This window comes from Citrus sinensis, chromosome 7 (genome assembly GCF_022201045.2).
Source record: "Citrus sinensis cultivar Valencia sweet orange chromosome 7, DVS_A1.0, whole genome shotgun sequence".
NCBI lineage: Eukaryota > Viridiplantae > Streptophyta > Magnoliopsida > Sapindales > Rutaceae > Citrus > Citrus sinensis.
In genome coordinates, this window is record NC_068562.1 from 12,767,105 (window position 1) to 12,794,532 (window position 27,428).

A 27,428-nucleotide genomic window follows, 5' to 3' on the forward strand; every position below is an offset into this window, starting at 1 on the left:
AAACAGAGTTTAGCAAAGTTAGAGCTGGAGCCAACTGCTTCAGAAAGATCTATTAGATGGGAACTTGGTTCTTGTTGGGTGCAGCATCTACAAAAGCAGGAAACTACAACAGATACCAAGTCAACGAGGTCTGGGGATGATATTAAGACTGAACATGCTGTCAAAGGTCTTGGGAAGCAATTTAAATTTTTGAAGAAGAGGGAGAACAGACCTAACCTTGTTGGTAGCATTAATGAGGCTAACGAAAATGACAATGGACCGTCCAGCATGAATGTGGGAGGTAATGGTAGACAGCAAAGCAATGGCGAGCTGAATTGTGAGATGGAATTGAAAAAACTAATTTCTGAAGAATCCTTCTTGCGATTGAAGGAAACTGGCACTGGTCTTCATTCAAAGGTTTCAGAATCTCAAATTTGTTTTGTATTTCAACTGTAAAGTTTGCTACTTTTTGTGTTTTCATTACGCTAAATTTGGTTTGTTTTATTTTCATATGGAATGACTGGTAAAATTAATTTCTTGTGCAGGTAGTGGATGAGCTTATGAAAATGGCATACAAGTATTATGATGACATTGCTTTACCAAAGCTGGTACTATTTAATTTATTTAGGGCCTTTGTTGCAGCCAATTTAGACGTGTGGGGATGGTTTATGGACTAATTTCCATTCTTTATTAGGTAACAGACTTTGGATCACTTGAACTTTCTCCGGTTGATGGCCGCACACTGACAGACTTTATGCATTTAAGGGGACTAAAAATGCGCTCTTTAGGTCGCGTGGTGAGGAATTTCTCCCTCTCTTTCTCTCTCAGACATGCAACCTATTCACCCATGGAAATCGGAATAAGCAAATGTTGTCTTTCTTTATGTAAACAAAGCCCCCAAGTTATCTTTCTATATGTAAACAATCTCCCCAAGTCTTCCTGGATTGAATTATCAATGTTCCTTTTTGAAAATTGTACTACATGATAGAATTTTTGACATTGTTGACCTTTTCCAAGACATTGAATTATTGTCGTCTTTAGATATTACTGTATGTTGTATGACATACAATATTTTGAGAAATTGACATGCTAATACTTGAAAGCCTGGTATTCTTCTTCTGTTGGTTCTAATCCCATTTACAAATTCAGGTTGAACTTGCAGAGAAGCTTCCTCACATACAATCACTTTGTATTCATGAGATGGTTACTCGAGCGTTCAAGCATGTACTTAAAGGAGTCATCGCATCTGTTGACTATTTATCAGACCTATCTGCAGCTATAGCTTCTTCCCTAAATTTATTATTTGGCTGTTGTGAGATGGAAGATGACCAAAGCTTGAATGAAGATCATATCCTCAGATTGCAGTGACTACGAACATTTCTTGGCAGAAGATTTGGTTGGTCCCTGAAAGATGAGTTTCAGCATTTGAGAAAGATTTCAATTCTACGTGGGCTTTGCCATATAAGGTACTGTCTTTTCGGTTCCTTTGGCAGCCGATTATTTTCAAAGCTTGAATTTTGCTTGTAAACTTCACCCAGGTTGGGTTGGTGTTGGTTCCCAGAGAATATGATATGGAATGCCCAAACCCATTCACGAGAGATGATATTGTCAGCATGGTTCCTGTGTGCAAGGTGAGACTATTTTCTCTCTTAATTGTGTTTTGATTTAGTTTTTACATTCTCAATGAGTCACTCATTTGTAAATTGAATGTAATTGTGCTATTTTTATGGCATTCTACAGCATGTAGGTTGCACTTCAGCCGATGGATGGACCTTATTAGAGTCATCCAAAATTGCCCTTGATAAAGGAAAACTAGAAGATGCTGTAAATTATGGGACAAAGGTAATAACCCACTCGATCTATACGTAAGAATTACATTATTCTTTTCATAATAAGGCATCTCTTGATCTCATATGATGTATTACTTGCATTGTAAGGCACTGGCAAGGATGATAGCTGTTTGTGGTCCCTACCATCGGACTACTGCAAGTGCTTACAGTCTTCTAGCTGTAGTTCCCTACCATACTGGAGACTTTAATCAGGTATGACAATCTTCAGTTGTATTTCAGTGTTAACTTGGTGATTCCAAGTCTAGTATAATTATAACGTCCTTCTGTACGGAGGTTCTCATTCATCGGGACATTTGATTTGAATTTTTGTGTGTTATGGTTAGTTTTTATGGTCTTGTATAAAGATATGCATTAGGAATTATAATTTTCTGGACTTAGGAATTACATGTACAGGCATTAGCATAATTTTGATATCAGATTATATATTTTAACTAAATCAAACACGTTCATGATTCTTATGTTCCGGCATTTCGTCTAATGGCATCTGCGTCTGAGTGTTAGAGTAGTGTTCGTATGTATTCAAGATATCTTCTTCTTCATTTTAGGCAACTATATATCAGCAGAAGGCATTGGATATTAATGAGAGGGAACTTGGTCTTGACCACCCAGATACAATGAAAAGCTACGGGGATCTTTCAATTTTCTATTATCGCCTTCAAAACATTGAATTGGCTCTTAAGTGAGTAGCACTACTTGATTTACCGGAGCAACTTTGTTTTCATTCTTTAACTGATTAAGGTTTATTTATTCATAAATTAAATTGGAAGTTTCGAAAAATGTGACCTTTGTATTGAATCTGCTTTGAACTAATGCAGTTTTTATCTACCTACTTTAGCTTTTATTTGTCTTTTATTGGCTCTAGCTCCTGGTCATACCATACTATTGGCAGATATGTAAATCGTGCCTTATTCCTTTTGCATTTTACTTGTGGACTTTCACATCCAAACACTGCTGCAACATACATAAATGTGGCTATGATGGAAGAGGGCATGGGAAATGTTCATCTTTCTCTTAGATATTTGCATGAGGCCCTTAAATGCAACCAAAGACTATTAGGAGGTGACCATATACAGGTTTTTCTCTCTCTATTTACGCATGTATACACACTCTTTAGACTTATAAATCTTTCTGTAAACTCAGCATTTTGTTTGATTTCTTCACGTGACAGACAGCTGCAAGTTATCATGCCATAGCCATAGCTCTTTCTTTGATGGAGGCATATTCACTAAGTGTGCAACATGAGCAAACTACACTTAAGATTCTCCAAGCAAAGCTTGGACTAGAAGATCTGCGTACTCAGGTGACTACATGTAGTCATATTTTAATTGGTTCTGTTGTGCAATTTGGCTAGTTGGCTTCTCTCTTGTCAATCTTTTACAGGTGATATTATGATATAAAACATATTGTATCGGCGGCCTATTTTGGTGTTAAGTATGGATATGACCCATTCATTAATCGTATCGAAATATCAAAATACGGATATGACCCGTTTATTAATCGTGTTGACTTGTTTAATATTAAATACAAACAAATTAAAAATTAATTTAAAAATAACAAATGTGTCAAAAAAATAAGTTAAAATGACATAAGTATGACATGAATAAGTTTATAACATAATATGAGTATGACATGAGTCATTAATTTAGTGATTAGTATATATTTTAGTTTTTTTTTCCAATAATATTAACACATAATAATTGATATTTATGCTATAAACGTATAATCATATTGAGATGGTCCAAAACAGATACGACATGGTTATTTATCGTGTCGTGTCAACTCATTTATTAATCGTGTCAATATTTGTTAACACAAATATGGGTCATATGTCGTATTATGTTGTGTAATCGTGTCGTAATCCATTTTGCTACCTCTAATCTTAACTGTCATGAGAGAATTTCTCAAGTTCCATATTATTGATGGGAAGAGATTTTTGTTATTTTGTTGTATTTTGTTTTTTGTTTTACAGGATGCTGCTGCATGGCTGGAGTATTTTGAATCAAGAGCTCTAGAGCAGCAAGAAGCGGCACGGAATGGAACTCCAAAGCCAGATGTGTCCATTGCGAGTAAAGGTCACCTTAGGTATTAACAGGGTATTCCCACATTACTTGTTTCTAAATTGTTGATTATTTCTGGTGGCACCAAGACCTATAATGATCGCTTTTCGCAGTGTATCAGATCTCCTGGATTACATAAGTCCTGGTCAAGATTCTAAAAGAAGCGAAGCACATAGGAAACAACGACGTGCAAAGGTAGTACATACTTAGTGCCTGTTTAGTATGACTTATCTAATGGTCTTAAATTTTTATTTAATCCTATAAGCTCTTATCAAAATTTTTTTTGTTGTTTAATTGTTTTTTTAGTAGAGCTCTTGAAAATTAAATAAACTATTTTGCCTCTACTACAAAAACCTCAAATTTTGTGCTTTTGAGAATAGAGGTTAATTTTTTTTTTAAATGTTAAAATATCTAAAATATTCTCTATTTATATGACAATCTTATTTTATTCTTTTCAAAACATAACTTTAAAAAATTTGCTTATTAAAGTAATTTTATAATTTTTAATAAAAGCTCTTATTGACAACCAAACAACACAATTTTTTTGAGTAAAAACTTTACTAGCAGAACTCTACTCAAATAAGATCTATTTGAAAAGCTTTGTGAAATGAAGCATTAAGCATGCTGCTGTTCTCTGTTCCTTTTTTCTTGTGATGTCCATCTGAATGGATTCTTAAACTAATTGTAGATAGGATTTGGTATTTTAGAGTACACTCTGCTGGCATATAGTTTTGGATTTGCTGATTACACGAGTAAACTTGTTGTCCATGCAAAATGCACCTAACTATTGCTGGATAATAGTTCTACTTTTCTGAGTGAACTCTGAAGGCACCAAATATAAACATCCATTTCTAGCATAGAATCACACTCCCCCCACCCCCCCACCCCCCAACAACAAAAAGAAATCTAACATGCTTGTATAGATCACAGACATGATTGAAACTTTAGAAGGTTCTGATCTATTGATGGCCATAGATTGGGCCAGCTGATAGTTGGTAGGCAATGATGGAGGGTTGCTTGGTCAAGCTGCTAGTTCTTTAGAAATTCAGATATGATGAGCAGAACGAGTGATAGTTTTTGTTTTACCCCGTAACCTTGAACAGAGTGAGAAGAAACCATTAATTTGAAGTGCAATGGATGGATATGACAGATCTATCATTTTGGCTAGGAGATGGAGTTCTTCCATTCTACTGTTATTTAATGGTTGTTATTATTGATTCTAGAAAAACATTTTTCGATTTGGCAGTTGGAGTTTTTCCCTTTTTTTTTTTCCCCCATTTTGTAGGCCTTAGAGAACCAAATAATACTACATATTAGAAAGACAGGATTATTATGTGCTAATTTGAAGTATTACCTGGTTGACAATTTAAGACAATAGTAAAGTATTTCGCTGTGATTATTTTTTTTGAAAATTCCATGATTCAAAAGGCTGAAGAATTTCATTAGTTTAACATAATATATGCTTGCAGAACCTGCTGTACCTTCGGCTGCTGCTAGAGTTCCTTGTGGGCCAAGGTCGCCTCTCTATTAGAGAAATAATTATTCTTACATGATGAAACATGGATTTCCAAAATACCACTCTTCCATTATGGAAAGAAACCTGTCGGGGCCTTCAAGAATCATGAACCCGCATGCACCCGAGTTTGTGCCAATGAGAGGTTGGCAAATAAATCCTGGAAGTGCAGATTCAAATGCTTCAAATGAGTCGAACTCTTCAAATGACACAAGTGAGGCAGAAGATGAGAAGCTTGACAAAATGTCCAGTATTCAAGGCGAAGATAATACCTCAAGAAAGAGCAGTACAGAGGCCGAGAAGTCAGAGCTGGCAAGACAGATACTACTTAGCTTCATTGTAAAGTCAGTCCAGCATAATATGGATGCTCCAAGTCAATCTTCAGGCTATGAAAAGGAGATTGGGTATTCAGAAAATTCTTCAGATGCAATTGCAAATGATAGTGCTATCATAAAGATCGTTTATGGAAATGAAAAGGGCAAAACAAACTTGGCATCTCAGTCTAATGATCAAGAACAGCAAAAACCCAAAGATGCAAACCAAAAAAGTGGGGATGGTGAAGGATTTATAGTTGTCAGAAAACGGAGAAGAAACCGACAGCAGATCACAAATGGGGTAACTGAGATGTACAATCATCAATCCATCTGTGCTTCTGTTCGTTAAAAGAGAGAGCAAAGCAATAAAATGCAAAGGTGCCGTCCTATTTCTCCCAATTTTATTCGAAAAATTTGTTAGTGAATGTTACCGTTGTAGAAATAGTTAAAATTTGGAGCAAGTTTTAATCAATACCTGATTGTATCATTTTAGATATCCTTTCTGGATGTTCTAATATAATATTTGTACAAATCGGTTTCTTGTTTTGTTAAGAGATTTTGTTTTGATCAATAAATGATAAATTAATTGGGCGATTTTCCTCATCAAGAGATCTGTGATGTTATTCTATAATGGGTTTTAATGTTTTAGACTGAGATTTGTTGTTAATTATGCCTCAAATTATTTGGTATTTGGTTGGTGCGTGTGAACAATACATTCGGAATGGAGTTGAATTGACCCACTGATAGCTTAAATTTGCAGTTGAAGTTGCTGCACTGATGATACTACAACTAACGTAGTAGTTGGCAAAATTCCTTATTAAATTTAAATTTGCAACCAACAGAAACTGAAGAAGAAGCCGTAATGCAACCAATTAAACGAAATTGGGAACATGAGTGTAGTTTTGGAACCAGATTGAGAATTTGAACAAACACATACATGGATACGTAGCTGTTTGGAGAAAAGCCAACGGATACATAATACATCACGATAAGTTATACACGGCAGAACCGTATGTGCCAATAGTAGCATGTGTCAATCACCGATGGAAAACATATTTGAAAAGCCAATAGTAGCATGTGTCAATACATCTATCAATGAAATAGAACCACAGTCTGCGCCAGTACGAGTTTATCCAAAGTGCTGCAAATAAGCCCAAAATCACTGACACATAGGATGCTCCAAAACTCCATCTTAATGCCACCATATCAATCACAGAATCGCCTTCATCTTCTCCTCCTCCTGTAGGTGTCGCTGGTGGTGCCAACGCACTGCTGCATTTCCTCTTTATCATTGAGCCACAAAGAGCCGAATTACCTTTATAACTTCTGTCATCAAAGGTGGCAAACTGTTCTTTGTCTGGGATTGGGCCGGACAAATTGTTGTATGACACGTTGAAGTTTGATAAAAAGTTGAGCTCAGTTAGTTGAGGAGGAATTCGGCCACTTAATTTGTTGCGGGAAAGGTCCAGGCTCTCTATCATGTTCAGATTGGAGAAGCTCTCTGGTATAGCACCTGATAGTAAATTATTCGACAGATTAAGTGCACGAATATGTTGAAGATGCCCAATTTCCCATGGAATTTCTCCATTGAACTCATTGCTCGACAAATCCAGTCCAGCCATGTCGACGAGACTGCGACCGATGAAAAATTCATATCTATACTTTGTCACAAATTCTACACCTACTGGTTGATCTAGTCCACCATGTAGTTCACCTGGCGGCAGCAGATGAAGAGTGGAATTGTAGTGAGTAGAAGCGGAATCACGATTAGACACACCAGGTCCGGATCCATATGAATTACCATCAATCGCTTCTCTCCAGAATGACAGGTTACGCAAGCATGAAGGTATCGGCCCATTAAGTCTGTTATGTGAAAGATCCATGATACCTAATTTTCTTAATTGGCACAACTGATTAGGAATACGTCCTTGTAGATAATTCCCTCTCAAAAGAAGAAAATGCAAATTCGAAAGCTCATTGATCTGATGAGGAATCCTACCAAAAAATTTATTGTCCCTCAAATCGAGAGTCAATAATGTAGAGCTTCTAAGCAATGCAATTGGAATTAACCCCTTAATTGCATTGTTATGCAGATAAATGTGCTTCACTGATGAAAGATTGGAGAGAGATACCATGGACCCAGACAAACTATTTTCGGAGATGTCTATAAACTCAAGACTTTCAATATTGCTGAGCTGGACCGGAATACTACCTTGCAAATAATTTTCTGACATTAAAAGAACCCAAAGGTGTGAGAAGTTGCCAATCCAGTGGGGAATATCGCCGGATAACTTGTTGTTGGATACATCTAATACCTCCAGCAAAGTGGAGCTCAACAAACCATCTGTCATTTTCCCACTGAAATTATTGTTGTTCAAAAGTAAGGAACTCAAATGAGTCAAGTTCATATAATTGGGAAAAAGTTGGCCATAGAAATTGTTATTTGATAGGTGCAACTTATCTAAGGAGAGGCAACTAGAGAATATAGACCGAGGTAATTCTCCTGAAAAATTATTTTCAGACAAATCCAAAGTAATTAGCTCTTTTATCTCACTCATTGAATAAGGAATATTACCTTCAAAACTATTTTTTGACATATCCAAATGTATCAATTTTTGAAAGACAATACCCAAATTCTCTGGTAGCTTACCAGAGAAATTGTTAGTGGAAATATCTAGATGACGAAGCTTATCGTATTTGGCATTGGGAAGTCGCGGAAGAATTCCTGAGAATGAGTTATTCCACAAAATCAAAACTTCTAATCTTGTGTTGTTTTGCAACAACCAAGTTGGGAAATTGCCAACCAACTGATTGTGAGAGAGATCAAGGAATTTTAAGTGGTGTTGGTGTAAAAGAAAACTATTATTGACATTTAAGTGGCAGTAACATAATTGGAGAACCTTGAGAGGATATGTGGGGAGCCAGTTTTCGGTTTTCACTTGCAACATATCGTTTCCTGACGAGAGTAGCAAGACCTCAAGCTTTGAATGATTAGCCAATGAATTTATTGAGAATGTTCCTTGGAAATCGATGAAAGAGAGATCCAAATATTCAAGTGATGTGAGGTTGGTCAAGGCAGAAGGAAAGTTTCCACTTAACTGATTGTAAGAAATATCAAGAACTTTGAGATGGGTCAAATTGTTGAGACACTGAGGAAGATGACCCTCAAAATTATTTGACCTTAAATCCAACTCAAGAAGATTCTTCAAATTACATATTCCTGAAAGTGAAAATAAAAAGATCAGATTTCATAAAACGAAAACTAATTATAGCGCATTCAATCATAAACCCAATATAAGACTTATAAAACGGACATGAAATCAAATTGTCTAAGTATTTTGGTCAACATAAATAATAATAGAATGATATGAATGTTTTTCTCATATAATATGATGTTGATTGCAAAAGCGTTTCAATTAATCTAACAATAAAATAATAATAATAATAATATAAAAGCAGTCAGCAATTCTTGCTCATCATAATCCATTCAAAAAGTGTTTCAGCAATTCTCGTTGTTTAAAATAATGATTTTCTGTGGAAGAGTTTGTTGACTTCGTGTTTTTCGTTGGATATTGGTTTTCTAATCTCTAAATTTGTTGGATAATGTAAAGAGAAACTCATAATATATTAGTTGTTTTCATAAACTTTATTTATTCTTCTCATAGCATTAAACAAAAGTATTTGCCCAAGCGGGGAAAAAAAAACTGGTCTTCATATTTAATTTCGTCGAAGTACTTCATATTTAATATTGGGTGCGTTGGCATTGTTTTTATATGCCGTTTTTTATTTTTTGAATTTAGAAAATATTATTAGATACCTGTTCGGTAGATTGTTTATGAAATTTTTTTAAAAAATAGAAAATTCATTCTACACATTTTAACAAAAGAAATGAGAACCAACTTTTTCTTATTTTCCTTATTTCCTAATACAAGATTAAGTTCCAAAATGAAGAATTCTCTTTACCTCCTCTTGAAATAATGATAATAATATCAACATTATTATTATTATTATTATTATTATTATTATTATTATTATTATCATTAGGTCGAATTATCCCTGGGTGACACATGTTTTAATAAATTTCAAAAAGATGACACATGTTTTGAAAACACTCGAGTGGGTGACATTTCATTAACTTTTGCTGTTAATTTTAACTAGTCGAGGGTAGAATTGGAAAAATAATTTTTTTTTTCATAAAGCCAAAGAGATGAAAATATTGAATTTATACAATACTTTATAATTCATAAGATTTTTGCTTCTTTATATTCACAAATCAGTTTGATCAACAAGAATTTTTTTTAAAATTTATTTGATTTACAAAAAAAAAAACCTGTTAATTAGACTTATGTTTAATTTTTTTATATTTTTCTATTTAAAAAATTAAAAATGAGTGAGTATGGGCAGAAACATCATTTTGTGGGGTAGAAACGTCATTTAATTTACTATTCTCATTAAAAATTAATGGCAAAAGTTAATAAAATGTCACTCGCTCGAATATTTTTAAAAAATGTGTCATCTTCTTAAAATTTGTTAAAACATATGTCACCAAGAGATTATTATTCTTATTGTTGTTGTTGTTGTTGTTGTACCCAAAGAATCAATTTCCCTCACAAAAATCTTTTCTTTTTATATACATTATAATATTTATGTTTTTATATATTAACTAAATCAAATATGTAGGGTTTATCATTTTTCTTTGAACAAAAAAATAGAAAGATCACCTAATTTATTCTTAAAATTAAAATAATCAATACACATTGCTTAATCTTAAGTTTATGGAAATTATTCCAATAATAATTCTTTGAGATATTCTTACCAAACATATTTTTGTTTTTCTCATTTTTGAGATTATTTTTGAAAATGATACTGAACACATTTTTAAATTTTAAAAATAAATTTAAAAATAGCATTTTCATTTTTATTTTGTAAAAACAACAATTAGAAAACAATATTGGGCTCTTATTTATCATGTTTCAACATAAAAACACAGTGTAAATTGTTTAATATGGGTTTCTAGAGAATTTTTTACGTTACTATTACTCAAATTCAATGCTTCCAAGCTTTTGAATTTAGCTAATCTTGCATCAAGAATTAATGAACATAAGAAAAAAAAATTCATTCAGAACTATAAATATTGAAATAAAGATAAATATCATTGTTGATTTTTTTATAAAAATGATTTAGAATTAAGAGAGAGTGAAAGAAATGAGCGGGTTATGTCGGAAATTGGTGATAGAGTATATCAAGTACTAAACTTTGTATAGAAAGCAGTGCTTCTAATTTAAATTTTATCTAGTTTAAAGCAATTAAAAAAATGGAAATATATTATCATCTTGATTAACATCTAAAACAATTTTTGTCATTGGAGGAAGAGAATTGTTATATACCTTGAATTGTAGTTATCCCACAAGAACCAAGATCCAATGTTTTCAAGTTTGGCAAATCTGCGAATCCTACATGCGCCGATAAAAAATGAAAATATTACATTTAAAGGAATTGTATGTGATCCGTGCATTTGATGAACATTAATTCTACATTTAATTTGCTTATTATCTCAGATCCAGTGGCCTACCTAGCGTTGTCAGATTTTGATTACCGCTTAAATCCAACACTTGCAGGTTTGTCAAATTTGCTAATCCTGTTTAAAAAAGGTATATTTTGTCAATAATAGTTATGTCACTCTCGTCTAAATTGTTTAATAAAAATAATATGGTAAATATTGAATTAAATTAACTGTGCACATTGTTATTTTTTTGTTTCTATTGATATTTTAATATATACCGTCACTTTTAGCATTACCAAGATTTGGAGTGTTTGAATCATAATTTGTAAATTAGTTTGCACTTTGAGTAAACTTGAAAATGTAAAAAAAGCAATTAAAAAAATGGAAATATATTATCATCTTGATTAACATCTAAAACAATTTTTGTCATTGGAGGAAGAGAATTGTTATATACCTTGAATTGTAGTTATCCCACAAGAACCAAGATCCAATGTTTTCAAGTTTGGCAAATCTGCGAATCCTACATGCGTCAATAAAAAATGAAAATATTACATTTAAAGGAATTGTATGTGATCCGTGCGTTTGATGAACATTAATTCTACATTTAATTTGCTTCTTATCTCAGATTCAGTGGCCTACCTAGCGTTGTCAGATTTTGATTACCGCTTAAATCCAACACTTGCAGGTTTGTCAAATTTGCTAATCCTGTTTAAAAAAGGTAAATTTTGTCAATAATAGTTATGTCACTCTCGTCTAAATTATTTAATAAAAATAATATGGTAAATATTGAATTAAATTAACTGTGCACATTGTTATTTTTTTGTTTCTATTGATATTTTAATATATACCGTCACTTTTAGCATTACCAAGATTTGGAGTGTTTGAATCATAATTTGTAAATTAGTTTGCACTTTGAGTAAACTTGAATATGTAAAAAAAGCAATTAAAAAAATGGAAATATATTATCATCTTGATTAACATCTAAAACAATTTTTGTCATTGGAGGAAGAGAATTGTTATATACCTTGAATTGTAGTTATCCCACAAGAACCAAGATCCAATGTTTTCAAGTTTGGCAAATCTGCGCATCCTACATGCGCCAATAAAAAATGAAAATATTACATTTAAAGGAATTGTATGTGATCCGTGCGTTTGATGAACATTAATTCTACATTTAATTTGCTTCTTATCTCAGATTCAGTGGCTTACCTAGCGTTGTCAAATTTTGATTATCGCTTAAATCCAACACTTGCAGGTTTGTCAAATTTGCTAATCCTGTTAAAAAAAAACATAAATTTTGTCAATAACAGTTATGTCACTCTCGTCTAAATTGTTTAATTAAAATAATATGGTAAATATTGAATGAAAATTAACTGTGCACATTGTTTAATTAAAAAATTATCTTCTAAAGAACCGTGTATATAATAATTAGAACTGAAATCCAACGCTTCCATGTTTTTTAATTTAGCTAATCTTGCGCCAAGAAAGAAGAAAAATCTTAGTAATCATCTTTGGGAAAAAAAACAAAGAATTAAGAAATAAATTTCAAAGTTAGATTAAATAATTGTAGTAATAAAGCTTATGATTAAGATCTAATTAAATAGATCATATACTCAAAAATGATTTTTTTTTTTTAATTTTACTAAGAAATTAGAAAGTAATTTTTTGTCGTGTACCAATTGTAGTCAAGTTTGTCAAGTTTTCCAGTCAAAAATTGGTTTTAATTTGACATTATACATGTGTAAAAATTAAGGGCATAATAATATCACAAGGAATTTGGGTAGTGACTTGTTGCCGTGTACCTTGAATTGTAGTTATTCCACAACCCGCAAGATACAATTTTCTCAGGTTTGTCAAATTTGTCAATCCTACACCAATGAAAAGTAAAATATTACTTTTAAAATTATTGTAGAAGGTTGAGATTATCTCAGTAGCCTACCTAGCCTTGTTAAAGAGGCACTAGTTATATTGAAGTTCATGCTTAGATCCAACACTTGCAAGTATCTCAAATTTGCTAATCCTGCCCAGAAAACATTAATTTTGATCAAGACAATATAAATATATATTTTAATTAAGAAATTAATTAAGTTGCCTGACATGTATATCTGCTGGCCTGAAACGTATATGTATATACCTTGCTTGGTTCTGGAACCTTCAATGGAATTGTCACTAAGAATCAAAGTGGTAAGTGAGGTTAGTGTATTCAAATATGGTAATATGCTGTCGTTGAAGGAACTATCACCAAGATCTAAGATCTTCAGCTGCTTCAAACTCCCAAAGCTATCGTAAGCTGCAAATGCATATGAAGTGTTATTATTAATTAGTCACTGACAAAATATTTGTGGACAAGAAATAAATGTATACATCTATACGGACCTCTCTTCTCATAGATGCCTGTAAACCAATTCTCAGATAAGTCAAGACTTTGCAATTCTTCAAAAGGATGAAACGATGACATATTCAAAAGCGAAGCCGACGTTCCATCATAATAATACGATCTCCTTGTATAATTGAGTGAGAGTTGCATCACGCGTCGTGTGGTGGCGCTGCACTTAACTCCCTCCCAATCATCACAACAATCAGACGGCATTCCATCATCCTCACCAACCCATGAAGGAAGAATTTTGTCGTCATATCCAATATCACTGACTGATATGAAGAAGCTCTTGATTTCCAACAGAGCAGTCCTCTCTGTTTCCAAGCATCCTTTGTATCCATGAATTTCATTCATCAATACAATAATCCAAATTAGTGACATTAATGAGAACTTAATACAGGAAGTACTTTCCATTGCAGAGCAACTTTTCATTTGGTTAAAATTCATTGTGCAATGAGGGAAAATCAATATTAATTTATACTAAAAGTTTATAGTAGGCTTTGCAATTTGATTGGCTGAGGATTACTCAACCGCTCTGTTCAATATCTTAAGTGGCCAATTTCGTACGAACTTGGGACAGCTGTACGGGTCCAATTTAAATGACAACTACGTGGAAAATAAAAATTTTGCATATATTATTACAACTACGTGGAAAATTAAAGTTGACTGACTTTCAAATTAAGCCAACAAACAAGTGGCCATCAATTCTTTTTCCACTAACAATTAGTGGCGACGGTCAATACTATAACATAAAAGTTGACTAAGAATTTATGTAATTTAAGAGTATGATTGGCCTTTTATTGAATTGTATGATTGGGTTTGCACTAAATTATCAAAAAATTATTCAAGGATTTATATTCTAAAATATTTAGTGAGTTTAGAAAATTATTTTATTAGATTTTTGTTAATTTTTTTATTATTTGATGGCCAATAATTAATCAAGTAATTTTCCATATATTTTTGATAATTTACTCATAAAAGCGTGGACGACATTCAAATGACATTTTATATGATGTATGATATATGTAGAGGTGAAATTTAAATAGGCTTAATTTTATAAATAAATACATATGTATTGCAGCATTCAATCATTGTGTTAAAGCGCCAATCACGGTGACCACCAAAACCTATGAATGATTAGTCCATCAAAACTCAATGTATGCTCAATTAATATTTCCTATCAAGATCAAATTTTTCGCTCTATTGCTTCACCAATCATGAGCATAAAAGCTCGATTTATACAAAAATTGAGAATTTATGACAAAAAAAAGTCACAATTATTATAATAGGAAGTTTGATTGATTTTTAAAGATTGATTCAATCAATCTTAATGTTATGGACAATCGATCTTAATATTAATTCAAAATCAATCTTTATAACGATTGGCACAGATAAAGATAATTAGTTTTGGTCTCTATAATGACTGACGAAGACTTGTAGGATCTAGACCAATGAGGAAAAACGCTTCATTAATACTCCATGGAAAATAAAATGTTGACTGACTCTCAAATTGTCAATTCTATTTTTTACAAAAATTGATGGAGATGGTCAACTAATAAAATAAAAGTTGATTGAGATAATTTAAAGAATTTAGGCATAAGTTTGGGTTTTAAATTATCAAATAATTTATTCCACTATTGATACTTAAAAAAGTGCTTTGGAATTAATAATTCAATAGGATGTTTGATATATTGGAATTTGTGAAAATCAATAATCAACTATTTTTTATACATGTTTAGAAATTTATCCGGTGTGTATAAGGGCTTGTATATTTCACAATAAACTGAGATTTTTTGTTTTGAAAGCCAATGGAAACATGAATTAGTATCCATCGATTGACGTATAATTATAATCATATAATCAAATGTTGGCGCCATCTCGAGCTAATTCTGTTAAGGCCTTCACTCCATAGTCTTAAGATCTCAGTGAACAATAAATTCTTCAGATTCATATGGCAAATGAATTGCACAACAAGGCAGAAACCCCGCTTGAAAGCAACCGGCTATAATTAATACATAAAAAGTTCAATTGCTCATAAAAGAAAGATACAGTAAACTAGTGGTATTGTAGTATAAACAATACTGGTTTTTCTATCTTGGTGGTTTCTTGATAGTGTTCAAATATCAGTGCTCGAAGAAAGATAAGAGGAAAGCCAAAGAAAAATAAGCTAATTCATCATTAACATCATATGACAATTACACGCGACTTTTGGATGTTTTTAGCCACTGAAATTTTTAACATTAATGATAATAGGACAGAGAGACTAAAAACAGAGGATTTCATTCGTCATTTCATAACTGATATTCCAAAAGTATGGTCTATTCTGAAATTAAAAAAATAATTTTGTCATTTTTCTTTGGTAAATTATTCGTAAAAGTATGGTCTACTCTGAAATTACAAAAATAAACATAATAAATTTGAATAAAGGAAAGGAAAATGAGAAGGAAAACAGAGGAAGGCTAAAGATAAATAAGTTGATTCATCAGTAACTCAATATGGCGATTGCACACAACTTTTGGATGTTTTTAGCCTCTGAAATTTCAACATGAATGATACATTACAAATATGTGAAGCAAAATTTAGAAACCAATTTTTGCTTACAGAGAAAATGTTAAAAAACAAATAATGATAAAAGAGTGCAGAGAAACTAAAAACAGAGGATTTCATGGATCATAATTTATAAGTGATATTCCTAGTGCAAGGCTGAACATAAATCTCAGGTGTTATTGAAATTTACGTTACATTTCACAAGGCAATATGAACAACAACCAGTACATGCATCAATGAAAGAAAACCATGGCCAGCACCAATACAAGTTCAACCAAAGGATTCATCTTAATTGCAGATTCATCTTCGTCTTCTCCTCGATTGGATGTTATTGCTAGATTTTCCTCTGTTCTGGTGCAACTCTTATTAATTGTTGGACCACAAAGACCGAGATTATAACTCTTTTCATCAAACCTGCCAAATTGTTTTTTGTCTGGGATCAGACCAGACAAGTTCTTGTATGACTCGTTAAAGTTGGATAAATAGTTGATGAGTGATCTGAAGATCACTGATAAGAAATTTTGTCATTTTTGTTTGGTAAATTATTCGTAAAATTATGGTCTACTCTGAAATTACAAAAATAAGCATAATAAATTTGAATAAAGGAAAGCAAAGGAAATTGAGAAGGAAAACAGAGGAAGGCTAAAGAAAAATAAGCTGATTCATCAGTAACTCAAGATCACAACTTTTGGATGTTTTTAGCCTCTGAAATTTCAACAACTATTCAAGTGATGCGAGGTTGGTCAAGGTAGAAGGAAAGTTTCCACTTAATTCATTATTAGAAATATCAAGAACTTTGAGATTGGTCAAGTTGTTGAGACACTGAGGAAGGTGACCCTCAAAGTTATTTGAGCTTAGATCCAACTCAAAAAGATTCTTCAAATTACATAGTCCTGAACTTGAAAATAAAAGATCAAAATTTTATAGAATGAAAACTAATTATAGCAAATTCGATCAAAATCCAGTACAAGACTTAAAAAACAGACAAAAATCGAATTGCCTAATTATTTTGGTCAGCACAAATAATAATAGAGTAATGTGAACTTATTCCTCATATAATATGATGTTGATTGCAAAAGTGTTTCAATAATCTGGAAAAAGGAAAAAAAAAAAAACCTCAGCACTTTTTGCTCATCATAGCCCGAAGTCCTTCTTGTTTAACATTATGATTTTCTGAGGAAGAATTTGTTCACTTGATGTTGTTCATTGGACAATGGTTCTGTAACCTCTAAACCTATTGGATAATGTAAAGAGAAATTCATAATATTTTAGTTGTCTTCTTAAATAATAAATTGTCTTAAAATACAATTAATTTGTCTTAAATTTAATCTATTTCTCAGTATTTAAAGAAAAACAAAAAGAAAAAAAGAAAAAGAAAAACGAACTGGTCTTCATATATAATTTTGTCCAAGTACTTTGGTCAACAAATCATTAGGAAGGTGGTGTATTAGTAATGCAAATATTTAATTATCATGTTTCAACATAACAATTCTGTGTAAATTGTTCACTTTAGGTTTCTAGAGAACTGTTTATATTATTATTACTACTCAAATTCAATGCTTCCAAGTATTTGAATTTAATTAGCTAATCCTGTATCAAGAATTAATGAACATAAGATAAATGTCATATTAGTTAGATTTAGATTTTTTTTTTCCAGTTTTGATGTATAGATATAAATAATACTTCAAAAGCATTGAAATGTAAGAGCTATTAAAAAAACGTTTTTCATTCAAAGCTATAAGTAATGAAATGAAGATAGATATCATTGTTGATTTAAAAAATAAATAAATTCAGAAAAAAAAGAAAGAGTGAAAGAAATGAGCAGGTTATGTTAGAAAATAGTGATAGAGTATGTTAAGGACTAAAATTTATTAAAGAAAGCAGTGGTTCTATTTGAAATTTGATCAAGTTAGAATTAGTCAATTATGCATCGAGAATTGATTCCTGCCAATGAGAAGTTAACACGTAGCATGAACTGCAATTATTTTTGTTAAAGTTTTGTACATGGGGCCATATCAAAATGCAAATCTAATTAATAGCAAAAGAATTGATTCATTGAACATAACAATGATAATACTTATAATCGAGGCTTGTAACCTATAACGTTAGACTAGGATGCCGTCTTTTGCACGAGAGATCAATTTAGGTGAGAGTGTCACCGTCAGTTGACATTCTGACAAAACATTTTTAAATTTTTTATAAGGACAAAAAAGATGGTAGAATAAGTATGTAATGTAATAATAATAAAATGGTATGAGAAGACAATACTTGACTTAATCGGTAGACTTGTGAACCGAAAGGTACTCAATAAAAATATCAGTGGGTAGATCCATTTTTTCTTTTCCATGCCTTGTATGACATTTTTATTTTATTCTCATAGAAGCCTTTAAACCAATTATCAGATAAGTCAAGGCACTGCAATTCTTCGAAAGAGTGAAACAATGACATATTCAGAAGAGAAACTTCATAAGAATAAAAGAGTTATAATCAGAGTAGTTGATTTTTGTTTTCTGATTGAGTGAGAGTTGCGTCACCCGTCGGGTGGTGGCGTTGCACTTAACTCTCTCCCAATCGTTACAACAATCAGACGACATTCCATCATCATCAAATCATGAAGAAAGAACTTCGTCATCATATCCAACATCACTGGCTGATGCGAAGAAGCTCTTGATTTCCAAGAGAGCAATCCTCTCTGTTTCCAAGCATGCTTTGTATCCATGTAACTGAATCAAAGCTATGCCAATCCACAATGACAACTTCATCAAAAGCATTTTCATTATTAATATTAACTGCGAGAGAAACACTCACAAGATTTACCTGTCAATTGTTGCTCTCTTGAATTTTTTCTGGTTCTCTAGCAAATATATGACTTATATATACAATGGCAGTTTTGTGCAGAATGAAAATTTTGCGCATTTTCACGTGCCCTGTCAATGAGAAAACATGCATGGATTGAAAAAAGCAAGTGAGAGAATATTACCTGTTGATACATGTTATCTGCTTGTGACTCTAGTACCGTCCAACGAAATTGAAATGTGAAATAATTGAAGATGCAAATTGGTTGATTTCACAGGCCTGGCCTCTGGCAAAGTGAAATGTTAGCCACACACTTTACCAGTCAAGTGTCAACATTTGTAGCATAAGGAAATTGCGGCATCTCAGCTGGATTTTGAGGGTCGCTATTTCGTATATCAGTCCCATTATTTGTTAGTGGGGACTCACACTCTGTCCTATAGTGGGCTCACAAATATTTAACATAATTTTGATAATTACTTAAACCTCGTTTCCTTGATAATTAAAGAAAAAGAGAAGTGAATGAAGTAAAAGATACTGATGACCGTAATTATGCAAATAAATACAAGACTTTACAGTAGATTAGACCACCAATTGTGCTTTTTCGTCCAATAATAATACATCTGCTTTAACAAGGTACGAGTGAACTCAGGCTTATCTTTCTTTCGCAATGTAAATTCTTGCCAAAAAATACATGTTATCTACTGGTGAATTAGTTTGATAAAATAAAGGCTTAAAGTTTAGTTGAGTAAAATGTTGACGTAAAGAAATTAGCTACTGGAAAATCACCAAATGCTTGTTAAGGTAATATACAATTGCAATTGAACATCAAGTGATGGAAACATCAAAAACCCCATAAAAAATTAAACAAAACCAGTTGCAATGCGAATAAACAAGTTTTCAGTTGAGATGGCAGAACTAATTCCTTCACAATCAAGTGTGATTTCTCAATTTGTTCTATTTGCCCAAAAAGACATGGTCAAGTATTTGAAAGCATTTTTATTTAGTTGACTATTCGAGTTTGAATTTAGAATAAGAGGTTAAAAAATAAGTTTTGTCTTTACTCACCCCTTTTACCTTTAGAAAAAAAATTTAATTTTTGATCAAGCTCACTTAAATGCGTCATGTGCAAATCACGTGACATCCTGAGTTACCATGTAATTGGGCTTTATAAGTGTTTTCTGTTTCTGAAAACGAAAAATAATAAAATGGAAATGCCTTTAGCTTTTGGCTAGACATTTTCAGATACGTTTTTCGTGATTATTTCAAACTTCCAACATACCACAAATTATTTTTAGAGCCCGCATGTTGGATTGTCTCATTTAAGTTTCGCTTGGATTTTTAGCACATCATTCAAATAAGTTGCTATCGTATATCTAGCTAGTTTTGAACAAAGTCAGTGAGAATATTACATCTGCTTTAGCAAGAAATGAGTGAATTAAAACATTTGACCAGATTCAAGAGAGAAAAGAATGTTGAAATATTGACTTGAATATTATGGTAAAATGAGTTTGACTTTAGTACCGACCAAAGAAATAACTGAAGATGCAAATTAATTGGTTAGTTTGAGGTGCATGGCTATTGGCAAAGTGAAATGTTAGCTTCACACTTCACTTGTGAACGTACAACAACATTTGCTGCATAACGAAATTGCAGCGTCTCAGCCGGATTATGAGAGTTGTTTTCAAATCCCATTTCTTTTCTTTGTAACCTTTTTTTTTTTTTTCCGCAGCTCACGTGATCACCATAATTTTGATAACTACTCAAACGCGTTTCCGCAATAACTAACGAAAGGAAAAACGAATGAATAAGCAAGAGATACTGATGACAGTAATCATGTAAATGAATACAAGGCTTTACAATAGATTAGACCGCCAATTTGTGCCTTTTGAATGCATCTGCTTCAACAAGATACCAGTGAATTGAGGCATATCTTTCTTTCACATGTAATCTGCTGGTGAAATAATTTTTATAAAACATAGGCTTAAAGTTAAAGCTGATTAAAATATTGGCGTACGTCAAGAACGCTACATGGAAAATTCAACCGTGAGCTGCAGTCTGCAGTCCCCAACAATCCGGGAAAAGGTTGAGGAGGCGCGCGCCTGCACATTAATTTGGCAGGTCTGATGGGATTTATAAATTAAAATAATGTAATTTTATATATTTTTTAAATGAAAAATTTGTTGATGCCGCTGTGCGATCCATTGGATCCTCGCGTGCTGGCCCCACAAGAGTTTCTCCCTAACAATCTCCATAAAAGCTCTTTATAATCCATTTTTGATAAAAGGATACATATATTTATTCAAATATTAGTAAAAATATATATAATGCTGATTTTTAAATTTTACTTAATGAACATTTAGACCGAGCTGTAAATCTAAGAATTCAAACTTCCACAACACCAGGGGCGGATGCAGTGTAGGACCAGTGGGGGTTCAAGCCCCCACTGAAAAAAAAAACCCCTTTTTGTTTAAAAGAAAAATTAATAAATTTTTAAATAATCCCGGTCAAATTATCAAATAGCCCCGTTCTTCGAGTTTTTACAACCACAGTAGAGAGAACATTTTCAGCAATGAAATTTGTGAAGAATGAACTTCAGAATCGAATGAGAGATGAATGGATGAATGATAATTTGATTGTTTATGTAGAAAAAGATGTATTTAATAGTGTTGATAATGAGTTTATTGCACAACGTTTTTAGAATATGAAATCGCGTAGAGAACAATTGTAAATGTATTATAATTTTTTTTATATATTTAAGTTTTAATTTTTATATTTTGCTGTTATTTAATTTAGTCACCGGTAAATTATTTTTCTAGATCCGCCATTGCACAACACCACCAATTAGTTTTAGCCTGCATGTTGTATTGTCTCCTTTAAGGCCGTGTTTAGTAAACCGGAATGAGAATTGAAATGGAGAAATCGGAATGAATAACTTGTTTACTTATGTAAAAGAAGAAGAAAGAAGAGAAAGGTTTCAATTGTTAATCCTTATTATTCACTTCTTTCATTGGAAAGTGAAAGTGCTTTTGCTTTCTAGCTTCCTTATGTTCATTGATTTTTTGTTGTGCAGTAGTGCCCAGTGTTCTTGATATCACAATCATCACCCCATATGAATCACAAGTTGTTCTCAAGGTATACATTTATACTTATCATTAATACTTTCTTGTTTTGCCCTCACCAGCTATGATTAGCATATTATTTTGTAAAACTTTATAAATATAAATGAATTATTAATTAATTATCCTCTTTTTTTTTTTTTGTTTGATTGAAATTTGCTCAAAGGGCATCTCCACTGACAAGATACTTGATGTGAAAAAATTGTTGGCTTCCAATGTAGAAACTTGCCACCTCACAAATTATTCTCTCTCTCACGAGGTATATATATTTTATTATCTCTCCCCCTTTTTTTTATTGTATATGATTATGAATAATGATATTAAACACTAGATACTTTTTTTTTTCCCACCTTATTTTTATCTGTTTATTTCTTTATGATATTAATGCATTATTAATTTATTTTTTTTTTGATCAGGTAAGGGGGCAGAGACTGAATGATAGAGTAGAGGTTGTTACTTTGAAGCCATGTTTGCTCAGAATGGTTGAAGGTAGGTGAAGCTCTCTCGTGTCAAATTTTCTGAATTAAAAAAATCTCATGCATGTGGATGTGGGTCTCATTTTATTTGTTATTTTAATTATTAACATTTAGATCTTTTTAGTTGTGCATTCATTGACATACTATTTGAGTAAACTATATTCATTTTATTGTATGTTTTTTAAGAATTTTTTAATTCGAAATAATTTTTTTAATATTGTTGAAAAAGACAGGTTAAAGTAAAAAAAAATTATTGACTAAATAAATAAATGACATTATTTTATTTTTTAACATTAAAAAAAAAAAACCAATTTGATGCAGTCCATTTAGTCCTGCACACTTGGAACGTTACCATGCTTTTTAGTGCTGTACATTTTGGACTCAGCTGTCCTTATCATTTCAAGTAAAAGTTGAAGCTGTCTCAAAAGTACAATAATAACGTGCATTTAAGTAACTGGCTTAAACTTCAGAAATTTCAAAAGTTACAATATACGCAGCTCATATCTAGGACCATTATTATTTATTAGTTTAATCATTAAATGACAAAATTTTGCCAATCTTGAGGGGGCTACTTAAAAATGCAAGCATCTCGTCCCTTGCCTGCTTCATAGATGCTCTTACTCACCCCCCCGTCATCTCACTTGTGCAAACCAAAGAAAAAAGAAAGATTATTATTTTCCTTTTATTGCGGAAAAAAACAATACTTGCTTTTTACTGCTCCATGTTTATTATTTTATTCTATTTTTCCAGAATCTCTCTTTATCAATTAAATTTATGATATAGATATTGAAGATTTGCTTAAATCAGAAAATTTGTTCATATTTCTGGTCAATATAATACATCCCTTGAAAGGTAAAAATAGGAAAAAAAAACCAGAATGATGATTTTTTTTGTTTTGTTTTTGGTTTTGACTGTTTTAGGCAATAAAGAAATATTTTGAAAGGGTCGGAGATTACAATGAATCTATACACTTGTGGAAATTTTTTTTAAGGCATAAAAAAGTGCAACTTGAGAGCATTTTGTTTTTTGTTCCACTATATATTTTTATACAACTGCCGCCTTAGATTGGGTGCATCACTTCATTATATAATCAGTAAAAATTAATTATATAAATGGAATCATTCTCTATTACAATTATTCGACTTCCTGAAGTAACAACTGATGTTTTTTACCACATTGTCAAAAGAGTTCAACTTTTATTTGAGAATACACCATATAAAAGAAAAAGAAAAAAATAAAAGAAGAGTACACAGAAAAAAATAAAACAAGTTTTAGAATTAGTAGATTAGAATTGTTATAAGAAAGAGTTGTCCCTATAACTTCAATAAGCTAGCCATGTTTCTGAAGTTTGTTTTACTACCCTTACCAAACTTTTTCTAGTTGATATTTAATTTTTTTTTTTCTAGTCAAGCATACTTAATTGAACAGTCAATTCAACATGAAAACGATTTGTCGCTTTACGATCCTAATTTTCAACCAGCCGTAAATTTTAATCTATTAAAAAAAATTAGTTGGTGGAAATGTAAACAGAAGCAAGAAGGTTAGAATTAATAACTTTATCATGAATAATTAATATAATTAGAATTTAATAAAACTATATGTAAAAGCTTATTTCAAGAGCGAAAATTTTATTTTTTATCATTTTTTAGTGCTTATAATTATAATTTAATCTAGAAGTATTTTAATTATAAAAAATATTTTTAAAAATAAGTTTGACGAATAGTTTAGTGCTTATAATTATTTTCTACTTATAATTAAGTTAATATTTAATAGAAAGAACTAAAATAATAAAAGAAAAAACCTTTGCCCGGCAATTCCTTGTTATTTACATTTTTGGCACTGTCCTTGACAGAGGACTACACCGAGGAATCTCAGGCCGCGGCACACGTGCGGCGGCTTCTCGACATCGTCGCGTGCACCACACGGTTCTCCAAGTCCAGAAGCTCCCGATTGCCGCCATCGTCAGAGTCATGTGCCAGAAAGAACGGCAGTAGGCCCCACCAGTACTTCACACTGATTTCTTTGATCAGAAATTTTGCCAACTCAATTAATTTGCACCCACAATTCTTCTAAATTATTTAATAATAAAAAGTTATTAAAAAAGGTTGGTAAATGTAATCATTTTAAATATTAATCGATAAAAAAAAGACTAAATTAGATTTTTGGTTCAATGCAAAATCAACATCACGAACAGATAAAAGATTTATTCAGTCGTACATGTCCAATTTTCTGAATTAAAAAAATCTCGTGCATGTGGATGTGGGTCTCATTTTATTTGTCATTTTTAATTATTAACATTTAGATCTTTTTATTTGTTTCAGTAAACTAAATTCATTTTATTGTATGTTTTTTAAGAATTTTTTAATTCGATATTTTTTTAATATTGTTGAAAAAGACAGGTTAAAGTAAAAAAAAATTATTGACTAAATAAATAAATAAATGACAGTATTTTATTTTTTAACATTAAAAAAAAAACCAATTTGATGCAGTCCACTTAGTCCTGCACACTTGGAACGTTACCATGCTTTTTAGAGCTGTACATTTTGGACTCAGCTGTCCTTGTCATTTCAAGTAAAAGTGGAAGCTGTCTCAAAAGTACAATAAGAACGTGCATTTAAGTAACTGGCCTAAACTTCAGAAATTTCAAAAGTTACAGTATACGCAGCTCATATCTACGACCATTATTAGTTTAATCATTAAATGACAAAATTTTGCCAATCTTGATGGGGGTACTTAAAAATGCAAGCATCTCGTCCCTTGCCTGCTTCGTAGATGCTCTTACTCACCCCCTCCTCATCTCACTTGTGCAAACCAAAGAAAAAAGAAAGATTATTATTTTCCATTCATTACACAAAAAACAATAATTCCTTTTTATTGCTCCATGTTTATTATTTTATTCTATTTCTCCAGAATCTCTCTTTATCAATTAAATTTATGATATAGATATTGAAGATTTGCTTAAATCAGAAAACTTGTTCGTATTTCTGGTCAATATAATACATCCCTTAAAAGGTAAAAATAGGAAAAAAAAACAAGAATGATGATTTTTTTTTTGGTTTTGACTGTTTTAGGTAATAAAGAAATATTTTGAATGGGTCGGAGATTACAATGAATCTATACACTTGTGGAAATATTTTTAAGGCATAAATAAGTGCAACTTGAGAGCATTTTGTTTTTTGTTCCACTATATATTTTTACACAACTGCCGCCTTAGATTGGTGCATCGCTTCATTATATAATCCGTAAAAAGTAAATATATAAATGGAATCATTCGCTATTACAATTATTCGACTTCATGAAGTAACAACTGATGTTTTTTACCACATTGTCAAAAGAGTTCAACTTTTATTTTATAAAGCATATATAAATATATTTTAAAAATAACTAATACGAGAATACATTATATACAAGAAAAAATAAAAATAAAACAAGTTTTAGAATTAGCAGATTAGAAGTGTTATAAGCAAGAGCTATCTCTAACTTCAATAAGCCAGGCATGTTTTTGAAGTTTGTTTTACTAGCCTTACCAAACTTTTTCTAGTTGACATTCAAAGTTATTTTGATTTTTTTTTTTAGTCAAGTATACCTAATTGAACAGTCAAATCAACATGAAAACGACTTGTCGCTTTAGGGTCCTAATTTTCAACCAACCGTAAATTTTAATCTATTATAAAAAATTAGTTGGTAGACAAGTAAACAGGGCAAGAAGGTTTATAGAAGTGTATTATTTTAGAATTAGTAACTTTATCATGAATAATTAGTATGATTAGAGTTTAATAAAATTATATGTAAAAGCTTATTTAAAGAGCAAAAATTTTATTTTTTTTAATCATTTTTTAGTTCTTATTATTATAATTTAATCCAGATGTATTTTAATTATAAAAAATTATTTTGAAAAATAAGTTTGAGGAATAGTTTAGTGCTTAATAATTATTTTCTACTTATAATTAAGTTAATATTTAATAGAAAGAACTAAAATAATAAAAGAAAAAAACCTTTGCCCGGCAATTCCTTGTTATTTACATTTTTGGCACTGTCCCTTGCAGAGGACTACACCGAGGAATCTCAGGCCGTGGCACACGTGCGGCGGCTTCTCGACATCGTCGCGTGCACCACACGGTTCTCCAAGTCCAGAAACTCTCGATTGCCGCCATCGTCAGAGTCATGTGCCAAAAAGAACGGCAGTAGGCCCCACCCGCCTTCACCAAACTCTGCCGCTCTGTCTGATGTAGCAGCAACAGCAGCAGCAGATAACCGAAGCGGGCCCCGCGCCACGTTTTCGCTAGTTTCATCGGCGGTTTCTCCGAGTCTGGACATGGCGGCCATTCACCCGACGCCGAAACACTCCGAGTTTTATGACTTCTTCTCTTTCTCTCACCTCACTCCCCCCATCTTAAGTAAGCCTAATGTTCATTTATTTGTTTGTCTTCGTTTTTTACATGGTTGATAAAAAAAAAAAAAAGAGGAAAATGATATAAATATATGTGATTTATTTGAATATGAAATTTGTTTATTGATTTTGATTTTTAATAATTTTGATTTTGAAGATTTGAGAAAATGTGAACGCAAAGAAGGAGAGAAGCGCGACGGTGATTATTTTGAAATTCAGGTGCCATTTAATATAAAGTTCTGATTATTGTTGTTTGTTGTTTATGGACTAATTAATTGTAGGGTTATTCAACTCGTTATTTTTGCTGATGAATTGGCCAATGAGTGTTAAAGACTTAATAATCATTGTCTGCTAATTAATAAGAATGCATGGATTATTTTCATGTCTTTGTAAGTAATGTGAGTATTTGAAAGCGCGGAAACTATTTTGTGCTTACAGATAAAAATCTGCAATGGAAAGCTTATACAAGTCGTTGCATCAGTAAAAGGTTTCTATACTTTGGGAAAGCAG

At 31.8% G+C, this 27,428-nt stretch overlaps 2 protein-coding genes, 2 long non-coding RNA genes and 1 pseudogene across 55 annotated transcripts in view; 2 read left to right on the forward strand and 3 right to left on the reverse strand.

Moving 5' to 3' along the window:
- LOC112495972 (protein REDUCED CHLOROPLAST COVERAGE 3-like) overlaps positions 1-6,305 on the forward strand; it is a 109,838-nt gene extending 103,533 nt beyond the window's left edge. For 2 of the 3 annotated variants that reach the window (XM_052444632.1, XM_052444633.1), the window contains exon 24: positions 5,356-6,305. In XM_052444632.1, the coding sequence (XP_052300592.1) occupies positions 5,356-5,439 (84 nt within the window). In that variant the 3' untranslated portion in view covers positions 5,440-6,305. Of the gene's footprint in view, positions 1-3,999; positions 4,082-5,355 lie in introns of all 3 variants that reach the window. The other variant, XM_052444634.1, reaches the window with a different exon arrangement.
- The window catches only part of LOC102629279 (receptor-like protein 14), a 146,281-nt gene that overhangs the window by 89,334 nt on the left and 29,519 nt on the right, over positions 1-27,428 (reverse strand). For 32 of the 49 annotated variants that reach the window (XM_052444639.1, XM_052444638.1, XM_052444636.1 and 29 more), the window contains 6 exons: positions 12,426-12,491; positions 12,241-12,306; positions 11,856-11,921; positions 11,671-11,736; positions 11,286-11,351; positions 11,101-11,166 (listed from right to left, as the gene is read on the reverse strand). In XM_052444639.1, coding sequence (XP_052300599.1) covers positions 11,101-11,166; positions 11,286-11,351; positions 11,671-11,736; positions 11,856-11,921; positions 12,241-12,306; positions 12,426-12,491 — 396 coding nt within the window. Of the gene's footprint in view, positions 1-11,100; positions 11,167-11,285; positions 11,352-11,670; positions 11,737-11,855; positions 11,922-12,240; positions 12,307-12,425; positions 12,492-13,018; positions 13,085-13,155; positions 13,237-13,350; positions 13,507-13,592; positions 14,061-27,428 lie in introns of those variants that run through there. The other 17 variants (XM_052444648.1, XM_052444662.1, XM_052444661.1 and 14 more) reach the window with 9 other exon arrangements.
- On the reverse strand, positions 18,409-19,236 carry LOC127903785 (uncharacterized). The gene is made up of 2 exons (XR_008056590.1): positions 19,121-19,236; positions 18,409-18,874 (listed from the first exon to the last, which is right to left on the reverse strand). It is a non-coding gene; the product is annotated as an uncharacterized LOC127903785 (long non-coding RNA).
- The window catches only part of LOC102610039 (protein REDUCED CHLOROPLAST COVERAGE 3-like), a 144,226-nt pseudogene continuing 138,687 nt past the window's right edge, over positions 21,890-27,428 (forward strand). Inside the window, exons 1-4 of the transcript XR_008056559.1 lie at positions 21,890-21,907; positions 22,007-22,068; positions 22,219-22,311; positions 22,469-22,541. The product of XR_008056559.1 is annotated as a protein REDUCED CHLOROPLAST COVERAGE 3-like (transcript). The remainder of the gene's footprint in view (positions 21,908-22,006; positions 22,069-22,218; positions 22,312-22,468; positions 22,542-27,428) is intronic.
- LOC127903783 (uncharacterized) lies at positions 24,961-27,096 on the reverse strand. Its single transcript, XR_008056588.1, has 2 exons — positions 26,524-27,096; positions 24,961-25,329 (listed from the first exon to the last, which is right to left on the reverse strand). It is a non-coding gene; the product is annotated as an uncharacterized LOC127903783 (long non-coding RNA).